This window comes from Dasypus novemcinctus, chromosome 5, assembly GCF_030445035.2.
Source record: "Dasypus novemcinctus isolate mDasNov1 chromosome 5, mDasNov1.1.hap2, whole genome shotgun sequence".
NCBI classification, from domain to species: Eukaryota; Metazoa; Chordata; class Mammalia; order Cingulata; family Dasypodidae; genus Dasypus; species Dasypus novemcinctus.
Window position 1 is genome coordinate 7,401,911 of NC_080677.1, and position 14,615 is coordinate 7,416,525.

Sequence of the window (14,615 nt, forward strand, 5' to 3'; positions counted from 1 at the left end):
TAACCCAGGAGACCCCACGGCCACGGGGGAGACCGAGGCGGAAGGCCAGGCCTGCCCTTCTGCCCTCCACCGTCAGATGCACGAACAGAGCAGGAACTTCCCCGTGCAGACCTCTGCAGCATGCACACACATGTTTGGCCTTGACATTGTTGAGGCTCTGGTTCGCCTTCTGGAAGGCCCCAAAGCCACCGCCCTTCGTAACCGCCCCTGGCACGGCTCTGAAGGCTAAGGGGGGAGACTCGTGCTTACCTGAAGAAATAAGCCTCCTCTCTCTCGTAGTGGCCGGGCGCGAGCCTGAGGGGTGGGTACTCGACGGGCAGGGGCCGCACCATGAACAGCGCCATGGCCAGGGCCACGAAGAGCGCGGGCAGCAGCAGGCCGGACAGGGCGCCCCTCCAGGCGCGCAGCGTGCGGCGCAGCCGCGTCCTCAGCAGGGCGGCCGCCTGGGCGTACAGCAGCTGGCAGCCCTGCAGGGCCGGGGGCCGCGGCCGGGGGCCACCTGCGGGAGGGCAGGCAGCGGAGGTGAGTGCGGCTAGCCCCGGAGTCCTCCAGCAATAACCCCCCAACAAAATAAGAGCACCCCAGGGAGCCCAGGGGCCAGACTTGGGCCTTCGCCCGCCCCCATTCTGGGGGGGGGCAACATGGATGGCATCTCGGGAAATCTGAGGGCAAACCGAAGTGCCGGGCGCAAATGGGGTTGAGTGCCTGCTTCCCATGTACAAGGCTCTGGGTTCTATCCCCGTACCTCCTTAAAAAAAAGTACCTGCTCTGGATTCCCCTGGGAGCTTGCTTCTGCAGGGAAAGGGACAAAGGTGAGAGGACGGAGAGAAAGGGCTTTCTGCTTATCCTTATCAGCTAGAATGAGGCCTGATACATCAGTGCAAGTTCTAATGCATCCAAGCCAGAAGAACTGAAAGATCTCGGCCACTCCTCAAGGGCAAGCTCGAGGGGTGCAGTGGAGAGAGGGCTGGTCTCCCCCACATGACCTTCAGGCTCGGGGAGGGGTCCTAGGCTGCTCCCCGCCCCCCCTCAGTCTTTTCCTCTACGTTCTTCCTGAGGCGGCCCAGGGTTCTGTCTGGGTCGGGATTTGGGAAGAACCATGCCAGCTGCCTGCCCTCTCTTCTCCCCACCCCAGCCTCTCCTCCACTGTGCAGCCTTCCCTTCCAAGCGGAAGGCATCCCAGGAAAAGGGACGGCTGCCCGGGCTCCTTCCGCCCCGGCGCGGCCCTGGCTTTCGTCCGCAGGATGCCCCGTAGCCCGGCTGGCCTCAGTCTTCAAACCCCCTTCCTTACTCCCGCGGGCACCTGCCAAGCCTGCTAACAACCCTGAGCCACTCCAGGGTGCATGAAGTGAAATTCAAAAATAAAGTGTAGGGAAGCGGACTTGGCCCAGCGGTTAGGGCGTCCGTCTACCACATGGGAGGTCCGCGGTTCAAACCCCGGGCCTCCTTGACCCGTGTGGAGCTGGCCCATGCGCAGCGCTGATGCGCGCAAGGAGTGCCCTGCCACGCAGGGGTGTCCCCGCATAGGGGAGCCCCACGCGCAAGGAGTGCGCCCATAAGGAGAGCCGCCCAGCGTGAAAGAAAGTGCAGCCTGCCCAGGAATGCCGCCACACACACGGAGAGCTGACACAGCAAGATGACGCAACAAAAAGAGACACAGATTCCCATGCTGCTGACAACAACAGAAGCAGACAAAGACGCAGCAAATAGACACAGAGAACAGACAACTGGGGTGGAGGGGGAAGAGGAGAGACATAAAGAAAAATAAATAAATCTTTAAAAAACAAAACAAAAGTAAAGTGTAAGTTGAGCAGCAGCAACCAACTGATCATCATGAGAGACCATTTGGGGACTCCGTAACTATCCCTGGACACCTGCCCAAGTTGAGGCCAGTGCTGCAAATAAAGCTGTTGAAAGCAACGTTTTATGTACAACGAGCCGATGGAAGGAAACAGGGAGCGAGAGGATGGCAGACCCAACAATGACAGTCTTCACCTGCATCTAAAAGGAAGCGCACAGCTCGATCGATCAGCTGTATCAATAGTTTTTCCTAGTCGTTCCCTCTAAGGTACTCCAGAAAATCCAATACAAAATACACCATCAAAAGAAAAGTAGGCTTTTAAAGGAACGGAGATGTTAAATTGATTGCCCAGTCACAATTACCAAATTGAAATAGAGTTAATAGAGGAGCCGCCTCCAAGTTTGAAGAACCAAAAGAAAACCTTTTTAAAGACACGACCATTTTTGAAAGATAAATTATTTGCGGTAACATCGCAGGAAAAGCTTGAGAGGCACGGCTGGGGATTAAAAACGCCTATCTGAAGAAATCCCTTCGTCTGCCAGATATTGACCAAACGACCAGCATGTGGCAGTGACTGAGCTGCACAGTCCCTGCCCTCAAAAAAGGCAAATCTAAGGATTGAGATATAAAATGAACCTCAGTAACCCCATACAATGCAATAAAGTCTTCTACAGGAAATAGGCATGGTTTGAAGAGCTGGGACCAAGAAGTAAGTCCACGGGGTATTTAGGGAGAAAGTCAGAAAACAGCAGTGAGGCCTTAAGGCAGAATCCTTAAGCTTAAATAAGAGTGCAGAGCTAGAATATAGGCCACCAGAAGATCGAATCAGGATAGAGAAAGGGGAGCTGAGGCTTAATTTGTGCAGATTTGTAATAAGGTTAATTACGAATGTTTGGAAATGGATTGAGGGGAATGCAATTAACAGCACTAATATATGTGTGTCATAGTAGCTGGAAGGGAAAGTTTAGGGTCACGTAAGCAGCTAGAAGGAAAGCCAAAGGACGAAACATGGAACTATACAGATTAGTGAACCCTCTTGTGGATCCTGAGTGTGGTTAATAGCACAAATCCAAGAATTTTTTTCCATGAATCAGAACAAACGTGTGTTACTATTATAAGATGTTCATAATAGGGTGCTAGGTAATAGGATTATATTGGGGCAAAAATGCACCTAAAGCAAACTATGGGCTGTAGTGAATGGCAATATATTACTTTTCCTTCAATTCTAAAAAAAAAAAAAAAATGATACCAGGTTAAAGAAACCTGATGCAAAGTACTACATGTTGTTTGCCTCTATTTATATAAAATGTAAATATAAACGAATTTATAGTGATGGAATTGTATGGCAGGGGAAGGATGGAGGGATTGAGAGGGGCCTGCTAAGGAGTAGGGGGTTTTCTTTTTGGAGTAATAAAAATGCTCTAATATTAATTGTGGAGATGAATGCACAACGCTGTGATTATACCAAAAGCCACTGGATGTACTCTTTAGATGGAGTGTCTGGTACCTGAATATGTCTCAATAAAATTGCTTTGTTTAAAAAAAGATTCAATAGGCATTTGCAGAAAGACACGAGCACATGGGTATGCGGAGAACAAAGCATGAGGTATAAATAAACATGACACATTCTTTGAATAACTCTCTGTGGGAGGAGAATAGAGTATGTGTGGCAAGTGGCAGGGCATGTTCCTTAAGCGTGGTCAGAAACCAAGTCACAAAGCACCGTGACTGCTGTCGTCTAGCTAGAGATCCTGCCGGGACTGTGGACTTCTAAGCCCAGGAGTCACCCAAGTATCATCCAATGAGCACCGAGGGGGAGAGCTATGCGGTTAGAGGAGTGGGCTCTTAATCAGGCTGGGTGGCCAATCCACCTGGGGAACTTTTTTAAAAATGCAGATTCCCAGGTCCCACCTTAGGCAGGATCGGAATCACCGTAGACTTGGAGATAAAAGTGTGAGTTGTTAATGACTTCCCAAGGAGATTCTGAGGCTCAGCTGTTTTATGGGACCAGCAGTTCATCGCACCATCAAGATGAGTCAAGTATGTCTTTCACAAAGCAGTTACTAAATTCGGCAGCATCTGGAGAGATTTTAGTATTGGGGGTGTACGTTTTGCATTAATTTGGCCCTTCTTTATATATGTATGTGTGTATGTGTGTTCTGCCTACTAATTTTATGAGGTCATAACGCTGGATAACTCCAATTCATAAGATTATGTATGCGGCTCTATTAGGGTAATTGGGGGAATTAACTAACTCAAGCCAGCAAGTTTGATGCTATTCGTTCCCACCTCCTGGATTTCCAAAAGCAGTGCTTGAGATAATGGATCGGTTTCTTCACTAGCCTTTAGCTACAGAGCTCCTTCTCGGGCAAACTGCCCTGTTCTATTAGGTTCAAGAGCAACTGAAGGGACATTGCTAGGTCCTATGGCTTGTAGTCCCACCATGCCTGGGTCACTCTACCAGAAGGCACACCCCACAAATGAGCCTTTAAGGAGCATCCCTTCACCAGTGCAATTCACTGCACACACTTAGCTGCTTTCCAGACTCTGCTCCTTTTCACATACATGGACAACAGGCAAGTGGTCCTCAGTGTTCTTATATGTCATAGAGAATAGGTTTTTGTCTGTGTGGCCAATATGGAATTAGGATGTGACTGTATAGTTATTTATGTACCCCCTGGCTTTGTTCAGAGAGAGCCACCATCAAAGTTTCTATGGAGAGGGAAGAGTTCAACCTTTTAATCCAGATAGACTAAGAGGTGAAGCTAGTATCAGCTACTAACATGCAGTGTGACTTCTGGAAAACTACTTAACCTCTCTGAATGTCATCCCCTTAGTGATAAACTGAAGACTTACACTATGTTCTTTATGAATAACGAGGATTATCATCACTACACTTATTAAGCTACAAGAACAGGCATAACATTGCCCTCCAGTCCCAGTAATAAATGCTAACCAGGCAGCCTCACTTTGTCCAAGAGGCAAGGTGCTTCTCACATTGAGAATATATTTTCTCCCTCCTTCTTCCTATACATGCTAATTGGACATAAACGAGAAAAAGAGAGTATTGAGATACTTTATGGTTATGAATCAACCACCAATCAAATATTCATGGCTAAACTCATAAAAGTATTCACATGAATAATTTAACAGGAAAAATTAAAATGCTGGACCCAATTGTTATGAATTGTCCTATTTGACTTACGAGTGCAATTATATTCAAGGACTTCAATTATATCCGTAATTATGCTTTCCCATTTACTCTGACCCTCAAATTGCTTAGGAAAAATGTCCAAAGATTTTTTTTTTTAATCAGGTGGCTAAAATTGTTCAAACATTAACACCTAGTGAGGAACAACTTAAAATGTCAAGGACTCAGCATGCACCCAAGAATATGATCTCCACATTACCGAGTTCACCCAAATGTTCTCAAAGATTTTAGAAGTACAGCATTACAAGTGTAATGCTTTCAAGCCCACAAAAAAAAGATGAAAATCCTGAAAGAGAAATGGGCAGGCAGTATGCATGAATATTCAAGTGTAGAACTACAAAGTAGCCAACGTGTGTGTTTTATAAAATAAGGCAAAAATAAGAATTTGGTTTTTCAGCTCTGTTAAGACTGTCATCAATCCGTTAAAGATTAAAAGCCTAATATTGTCAAGGGTTCAAGGAAGGAAGGCCCTTCACAAGTGCCAGTGAGAGGTTAGTTCTGTGTGATCTTTCTGCGGGAAACATTTATGAATAAACTTTGCCTTACTTAATTCCAAGCGAGGGTGGCATTGTAATATTAAAAATACAAGTTAATCAATATATGAAACAAAGTGGTTTGTTATACCTTGTAAAAATAGTAGCAAGAAGTCAGAAAATACTTAAATACCTAACAAGTGGGAATTAACTGAAGAAAGACAATCACACAGGGGACTAAAGTAGTTCATTGTAGGTCAAGTAATAACATAGAAGAGTTTTCACTAATGTGGATAATGTTTATTATATTTTGTAAGCGATGAGATTGATCACCTTTAAAAAAAATGTCTATATCAAACATGGAAGGGGTGGGTCTCAGCAAAATTGGTAGGGGAGGGAATATAACCCCAAATATCAACAGGATATAGTAACCAAAAAAAAAATGTGTTTGGAGATGGGTATAAGCCATTAAAAATATAATTGTGGAAGACACTCATATCAGAAGGAAAAATGTGTTACAAAATAACACATATAGAATTAACTTAATTTACTAATAATACTAATATTAAACTGGAAAATTGTTTTGATATACATAATTTCAGGAAAATGTTTTTGCTTATGAAACAATTTCTACATTCTATAAATTATTTTTTTCTTTGATTATTTTTTTTCTAGGAGGAACCAAGGATTGACCCCGGGACCTTGAACATGGGAAGCAGATGCTCAACTTCTGAGCTACACCTGCTCCCTCTATAAACTACTTTTAAAGTGTTTTTTTAGTGCAAAAAGTTCAAATGGTATAAGCATTTTTCAGCCAACTTAAAGATTTATAGGTATTTCGGTGGTAGAATCATGGTTACTTTAGTTTGCTTCATCACAATTTTCTGGTCTTTTCCTGCAATGAATATTTATTCATCTTGTAACCAATTAACTATTTTTTTAAAGACTGTATATTTCTTCAGGAATTGAAGCACATTTTCCTGAAATGGAAACCCATATACATCTGTGTTCACAGAACTGAAACAGATTTTAAAAATAATGTCGTTCAAACCTTTTGCTTACAAATAAAGAAACCAAATTCAGTAGAGGTGGTGAAATAAGTCAAAACCTGGGGAACAAGATACCTTGAGTGTCCACTATTTGCAAGTACTGTGCTAGGCTTAAGTCATCTAGTTGAATAAAGTCCTCCAGGAGCCTTGGTTTTAGGGTCAAACGTGTAAACAAAACTTATCAGTCAAACAAGATGGACGCAGCGGAACGGCAGGTCACAGGAACTGTCCCAAGCAGACGGCCAGCGCTCCAGGACCCTAACAACGAGAGGGCGTTTCCTGGCAGGCGGGCAGCAGCCTTTTCTACTCTCACCTCACTGAGGGAGCCTTCCCTCTCCCCTAGGTCTAGCTCCATTCGTCCTCTACTCAGAAGATGTGACATCCCTGTGCATTTCCCCAAATCCCTCTAACCTCTGGATTTCTTCGAGCTTCACCACGCAGGTGCAGCGGGCCTCACGCGACAGCCGTCTTCAAAGCCTGAGGAGGGGCTTCGTTTCAGTTCGATTTTCAATTGGCGTGAGAACCACCCAGGTAAAGCAGGTGATGAACAAGCCTGTGATTTTGTACTGGGGTCTCAAGAGAGAACTAGAGTTGCTCACAAGGTGCCGGGGCCTTCAGTGGCATCTCTACCTCTAGGGGGCAGGCAATGAGATTAGAGGGTTGGGGAGGAGAATGGACCGAGGTAGCCCGTTTAGGGCCGCCTTCCCAGTTCCCCCGGCCTCCAGCCCAGTAGTGTGCTGAAGAGCGTTTGCTGAAGCCCTCCAGGACCCCGTGGACTTTGACCTTTAACTCTAGGGAGAGATGCCCAGAGCCATTGCTTGTTTGAGTTGTTCCAAACAGCTTGAGTTGTCCAAGCTGTTCTGTTACTACCTTTGAAACAAGGACTACGCTGAAAATGAGTTTGCCACATCCCTTGTCAAATATTTCCCACCAAAGTGATATTCCAGTTCAAGCAATGAGAATTAGAACTATTCATCACCAACTTCCAGAGCTTTCTTTGGCAACTCACTCGGCAAGGCTCGAGAGTTATGGCGCCACATACTTCCCCAGACTCCCCACTGCCCCTGACAGAAGTCACTGCTTCCTGGCACCTGCCACCAGCATTTATCTTGCCCAAGTATATTTCAGTTCCATTTTATTTTGGCAGAGTGATCTCCGCAAAGTACCCTGCTGTTCGCTCTCTGCTGATTTTAGCTAACTGCAAAACAAACCTCCTTTGGCATGTGTAATTGGCAGCAGCCACTCTTCCTCCCCACCTTGCTTGCAGGGAAAGTCGTTTTTGAAGTTTGAAGAAATGTGGACAAAGAAGAAAAGATAGCATCTACCATCATGATTAGACCTGGGAGGAACAGAGAGTAATGGCAGCCCGCGGAGGATGGGCTGTGCACACAGGACTGCCTTAAAAAGAAAACGAGTGGCTGCAGACCCTTCAAATTAATCACTGCTGAAATTGCTTTCCATCATCTGAATAAGTAGCAATTAGGAGTGAAATACAGAGGATTAAATTTTGGGACGAAAAAAAAAAAGGAGTAGAATTTTACATAAAGTGGTACTGACAAACCATAGAGCTGAGAATTTAAATGCTATCTCAGTTCTCACATGGGGAGAAAGCTTCTTATATAAAAAAAGCACGGCAAAGCCTTACATAGAGAAAACAGCCCTGTTTTCCAGATTCACTCGGTCTCGGGTGGATTTGTAATCTTTCACTTGAACTTTTGAGGGTGAGGAGACTCTATTAGGGTGGTTTACAAAGTAGCCACCACAGACCACATAAATCAAAGGTACTTGGGGTGCTTGTTAACAACATAAATGCCCAAAGTCTTATAAATTGAAATTAGTGGAAGGTGAGCCAGAGGATCGGACATTTCAATCAGCACATGGGCAAGGCTTAACCCTTCTTTTAAAAGGTGAGTTTTCCTAACACTATATCATGAGATTAGCAGGCAGGACCATGATACAGCAATGGGACTGACATTTGGAAACTGTTCATTCCAGGCAGGGCTTAGGGTCTGTTCCTCCCAAGACCAGACCTGTGGGTGCTGGAAGCCCTGGAGGTGAGCCCAGCTGGGGCCAAGGGGACGTCAGCTGCCTCTGCAGGGAAGGCCACAGGCAGCCAGACCCCTTCATTCATCTGGCCAGTTAGTCAGGAAGGCAAGAGCCAGGATTACATGTCTGCTATGAAAAGGCTCTGCTTAGGTGCTAGGAATATGGAAAAAAAAAAAAATGACCTGCCCTCTTGGGTTTACAATCATTTCGTTGACACAAATGTTCAGGTACGGGGAGTTATTTAAATGCAATCTGTCAAGGTGCTATGAAGACTCTGAAGAGGATACACACACACATATGGACTATCTGTCCTGATCTGAAAGTGGGAAGACTTTTGTGCAGAAGGAATAATTAAACTGTGCAAGGAAGAATGAGAAGGTATTAGTTCAGAGAGACAAGGAGGGATAGCACACTCCAGGCAGGGTAGAGCTGTAATGAAGGGGGTGGGCAGGAAAGAGCTTGATATATTCTAGAAACAGAAAGGAGCCGACCTGGCTGGAGCAGGGAGAGGCGGTAAACAGGCTCCAGACCGTGTATTGTCTTAGTACTCTGTGGAAGGAACGGAAGTCTTTATTCTCAGATAAGTGGAAAATCAGAAAACGTTTTGCAAAGGGAATAACCTGATCAAAACCTGTTTTTAAAAGAAGGCTTTAGCTGGATAGCGGAGAAAAAATTGATGGAATTTTGTGATGTCTGCCTGTGGAAGGTGAAGGGAAAAGGTTACAGATTGACTTCTTGCTTGTAAATTAGGTAGAGAGTGACGAACATCTCTGAAGACTACGAACAACAAGGGAGGAAAAGCTTTAGGGGCGAGTGTCATGAGTTGGGTTTGAACATGGGAAGGTGTTACTTGGGAGGCGTTGGAATGGGGGTGCTAAGCAGTTAGTTGGGGTCAAGAGAACAACCTGGGCTAGTGAAAGACTTGTGAGTATCAGCAGCCATGGTCCAGGACAAAATGGACCATGGGAAAAGAATCGAGTAAGGAGAGAAGAGGGCTTGGGACTGGTTGAGCTTCATGGAACTCTGACATTAAAGGTAGGATTCTGGAAGGTGAATTGATAAGACACTAAGAAGGAATACTCAGAGTCGAGAGGAAAAGTAAACATGATGTCAGGGAGTCCAAAAGAAAGAGAGTTTTGTCCAAAACAAGGGATCTGGATACTGCTTAGAAATAAAGTATTGGGCCCTATTAAATTAGTAGTATAGTGGCCTTTTCTGTGAAATGATGGGAAATAAGCTATATCTAAGTGGACTGAGACACAAGAAAGTCATGAGTAAATGGAGTCAGCAAGTTCAACTTGACAGTTCTTTCAGAATGAAGGTTAGGGAGGGGCAAGATGGCATTGGATTAAGTGCACCCACATCATCTCTCTTACGAAAATGGCTGAGTGGGGACAGAATCCTGCCTTAGTGAGCTGTTTTGGGAACCCACAAAGCAGGATGCTTCAGGGCATTGATTTGGAGAGAGCACAACAAAAAGATTGACTGCTCAGGGTAAAACCATGAGTTTCTGGTGCTTGAGGCTGGAGCCGTGGGACGGCTAAGCCCCAGCCCCAGGGCAGGAAGCCACAGCAATCCCTGACTCTTGCCGTTCACCCAACTGGAGGAGGCATACTCCAGGAATGAGAGGGTTCTGGTGAAGGGTTAAGAGAATCTACCTTGTGCAGGTTCAATTGTCTGGACCCCGTTTTTTGAGCTTTGAGGAGCATACCAGCTGGCTCAAGGGGAAACCAGGAAGAGGGGAGAGGCGAATCTGCTAAGGCAGCCTGATTCACCTAAGCTCCCTGGGATAGGGAAAATTGGCCTGGGAGAAGGTGGAGCCAGGCAATTAACTAGTGATGTACAACACACCTAAAGGAGGGGGACAGTAGGAAGTGCTTAATAAGCTTCCAAGAGCATATTTAGGGTTCCCTACAAGGAGTAGTTGCTCTCAAAAGACTAAGAGTCATTTTTTTCTGCAGTGAGTTAAGTCACCAGGGTCCCATTTGAATTTCCAAAGGGAACTCTGGCACAGGACATTGCGTCCTGCTGCCCTGGGAGAGAAAGCAGTTAGAATAAAAAGGGGGAAGGGCACCCTTCTAATAAGCAGTTTATCCAATTGCAAAGAGCCAATCCCGCCCGAGGAAAGAGGCAATAGCTTTCTGAAGCGCAAAGAAAGTTTAGCTCAGTGGAGGAATTTCCACCTTGAATATACAAGGTCAATTCCCAGCTTCTCTTAAAGTAGTGGCCAAGGGATATTAAACATCTAACCAATACTTTAGGACAGGAAAACATAGACATTTTTCTTGTAATAATTTCCCTTGGGTCTCTTATTTTTCCTAAAAAAAAAAAAAAAAAGTTTATTTTTTTTAATAATTTAACTTATTTTACTCACTAAGACTCACGTCAAAATCTGCAGTGAGAAAGCTGCCGGGTAATTGATTGATAAATACCAGCAGCCTGAGAAGCTCCACAGAGGCTTAAGAGGGAAGGCTGTTTTTCCTTAGTGTTTGGTTGACTCCTTGCTTGTGGGTTTGTTTTTTGTTTGTTTGTTTTCTTGTCTTTCTTTCCTCTTTATCCACCCTTCCCGTTTTTTCATTTTCTTTCTTTTTTTTTTTTTCAATTAGGTGCTGCCAGCTTGTTTCTTGTTTGCTGTGTTTCCTCTTCCCTGGTTTCCTCTTTTCTGTGTGTACCAATTTTGGCTACCAATGCAATCTCTTTTCCTTCCTACACCTTTCTAACTTTCTACCTTCTGCTTTCTGTTGTTGCTCTTACATTCCACCCCTCTTTGTTTAGCCCCCAATTTTCTGGATTTTTATTTCAAACTCTTCTATTCTGTTTTCTGTCTTTCACTAACTCTCTTTTCGTCCTTTCTTTTCTCTTTCCCTCTCTCCTCATCACTCTGGCCTATTAATTCACACTATATATTTCTCCATAATCAGTTTCCCATTTCATTGTAGCTACCCCACTTTTTTATTCCTGTAACTCTACAGTGCTTAACATGAGTTAAATATTCATTTTCCTAGGACTTATATGGTTCTTCTGCTAAATTTTACTATCAATATTACTATTATCCTTTTTCTTTTCTTACCTCTTTTGCTTTCCCTGGCCATAATCTTTTTCCTTCAAGGGAACTTAGACAACAAGGTAATAGAATAAGAAGAACAAAGAGTCAAAGAGAAAACATGCACACAAAAGCAGCAACTAAATAAAACCCTAGACTACGGAGAAGCTAATCAAATGAAACAAACCCATCAAGATAAAAAGATGACCAGACAGGAACAAAAAGTTACAAACCATACCAAGAAACAGGAAGACATGGCCCAGTCCAATGAACAAACTAAAAACCAGGAAGAGAAGCAGAACATTGAACAACTAATCAAAACTCTCCAAACAAATATCATGGACCATCTTAATGAAGTGAAGGAAGAGATTAAGGATATTAAGAAAACACTGGGAGAGCATACTGAAGAAACTGTAAATATACATAAAAAGATAACGGATATGATGGTAATGAATGGCACAATCCAAGAAATCAAAAATACACTCGCAGCAAATAACAGCAGATTTGAACAGGCAGAGGAAAGAATTAGTGATGTGAAAGACAGTACATCTGAAATCAAACATAGTAGAAATGATAAAAAGATAGAAAAAATACAGCAGGAACTTAGGGATTTGAATGACAAACATACACATTATAGGCATCCCAGAAGGAGAAGAAAGGGAAAGGGGACAGAAGGGGTGTTAAAGGAAATAATGGCTGAAAACTTTCCAAACCTATCAAAGGAGATGGATGTACATGACCAGGAAGCACAGCACACCCCAAAGAGTATAAATCCCAACAAGCCTACCCCAAGACATATACTTGTCAAATTATCCAATGCCCAAGACAAAGAGGAAATACTGAAGGCAGCAAGAGAAAAGAGAACCATCACTTACAAGAGAAGCTCAATAAGATTAAGTGCTGATTTATCATCTGAAACCATGGAGGCAAGAAGGCAGTGGTATGACATAGTTAAGAATGAAGGTTGGCTTTGAAGAGGAAGAGAGAGGGAGGTACTTTGAAGGGAAGGTTTTGTTTATCTTTTGCTGCTTTGTTTTTCCAAAAGAACCATGAGTATGTTTGAACTCTAATGGGAGAAATCCAGGAGATGATGAAAAGCCAAAAATCCCCCCAAAAAATATCACTAGTTAGAAGGTGGAAGGGGATGTATCACAGGCAGAGGAATTGGTCTCACCTGGGAGGATGATCCTGCTCTCCCCAATAACAGGGAGAAGAAAAGGGGATGTGGATAGGAGGGTGCAGTAGGTTTGGGGGTGGGAAGTAAAGGTAGGTGTTTATCCATTTACTCATAGTTTCTCCATGGAGCAGTAAGGCGTCTCATTCAGTCAGAGTGAGAGGAAAATAAGGAGTCAGAGATGTGATGAGATGGGGCATTTGAAGCTGACCAGACCCCAAGCTGGAGAGAGTGTTGGCCTGGGAGACATGGTTAGATTTCTGTTCAGGTTGAGTGTTCTGTTGCTGAGGATCTATGATACATGAGAATGCTGAATCTATTGGAAAAAAACAAAAACTATGCAAATAAATAACAAGTATTCACCATGTTCAAATCTATGAAAGAAATGCATGTGGAGTGTTATAGAAACAGGAAAGAGAAGGTGAGTAACTCTGCTCAGGGGACACAAGGGAGGCTTCCAGAGGAGGGAGTGTTTGAACTGGGGCTAGAAGAGTGCTGTGCGCTGGAGCTGGTACCCACATGGGGCCAGCTTCTATTCTAGTTCTGGCAGGGTAGCATAGATACACAGAGTGCTAGGGATGCTAGACTCTAAGAAACCCCTAGGGAAGCTTTCAGATACATGTGGCTCAGCTAGGAAGTGGCTTGCCCAGTGCACTGCTGGAAGCAATGGAAAGAGATCACAGACCAGAATTTCTGATCCTACAGAAAATTTGCCTTCTACTACCATATCGTAGCAGTGGTTCCCAAAATCTGTTCTCCAGACCAACAGTGTCAGCCTCACCTGGGAGCTTGTTGGAAATGCAGGTTCTTGGAACTTACTCCAGACCTGCTAAATCAGAAAGCTAGGAATGGAGTCCATCTGTGTTCTAACAAACTCTCCAGGGCATAATGAGACTGATGTGAGAGTTCTAGATTTTTCAGGAAGCTGATTAGTAGGCTAGTTATCTGTGTATATTGCATGTATCATAATAAGCACTCACTTATTGGAGTTTGAAAAGGCTTTGCAAAAATGAAAAGATGCAAGGGTCTGAAATGGCCAGTGTCAAGTCTGGAAAGGTGCCTCATCTTGAACCTGCTGAGCAATGGGGCAAACTAGAAAATTCTTCTACATCTCAGTCTCTTCATCCATAAAACAGAGACTGGAAAGCCCATTTCCAATGTGGCCATGAGGATTTAGAAAGAAAATCCCCTTCAGGTTTCTATCATAGCCCTTGACACACTCCAGAAGGCATCTAATAGTGTCTTGGTCATGACAAGTGACTTTCAAATCCTGTATTATTGACACGAGGACAAATGTGTGGTTCCAGGATTCAGTCTTCATAATTTACTTCTGGGGAGCAACTAGGGACCTTATGATTAAAAAGTATATATTTTATATTTTATTTTGCCTTCATCAATCTTTCAAAGAAGTAAAAAAGTCAGTTATTTGAGAACTAGCCCCTTAGAAGACTGTTTCTGAAGACATATGACTTGTGTAGGAAGAAGCACCTGCAGACAGGTGCAGCCAAGGACTAAGGAATTGGTAATGAAGGAGTATCATCTTTGAGGGCACCAAGAGCAGGAATAGAAGTTTTGTGAATCCTTATCTAAGAAATGGCATTTTTGTGTAGATCATGCACTGAAGGAAAAAAAAGTGACTAAATCACTTTACTTAGAAGACATTGATACAAACTTCTAAACTAGAATTTTGATAAAGTTATGCCTACTAAACATAAATTTGTTTTTGGTAGAGGCCTTACATTGAGTTTTATGGAAGGATTTGCAGAGTATCATAAAATTGGCAAATACAAGCAATCTCATACTAAATTTATTTTAGTG

At 43.8% G+C, this 14,615-nt stretch overlaps 1 protein-coding gene across 1 annotated transcript in view; it reads right to left on the minus strand.

Moving 5' to 3' along the window:
* ABCA13 (ATP binding cassette subfamily A member 13) overlaps window positions 1–14,615 on the minus strand; it is a 345,366-nt gene that overhangs the window by 164,446 nt on the left and 166,305 nt on the right. Inside the window, exons 28-30 of the mRNA XM_071215039.1 lie at window positions 2,817–2,834; window positions 620–652; window positions 250–467 (exon numbers count right to left, since the gene is read on the minus strand). Of these exons, the coding sequence (XP_071071140.1) occupies window positions 250–467; window positions 620–652; window positions 2,817–2,834 (269 nt within the window). The remainder of the gene's footprint in view (window positions 1–249; window positions 468–619; window positions 653–2,816; window positions 2,835–14,615) is intronic.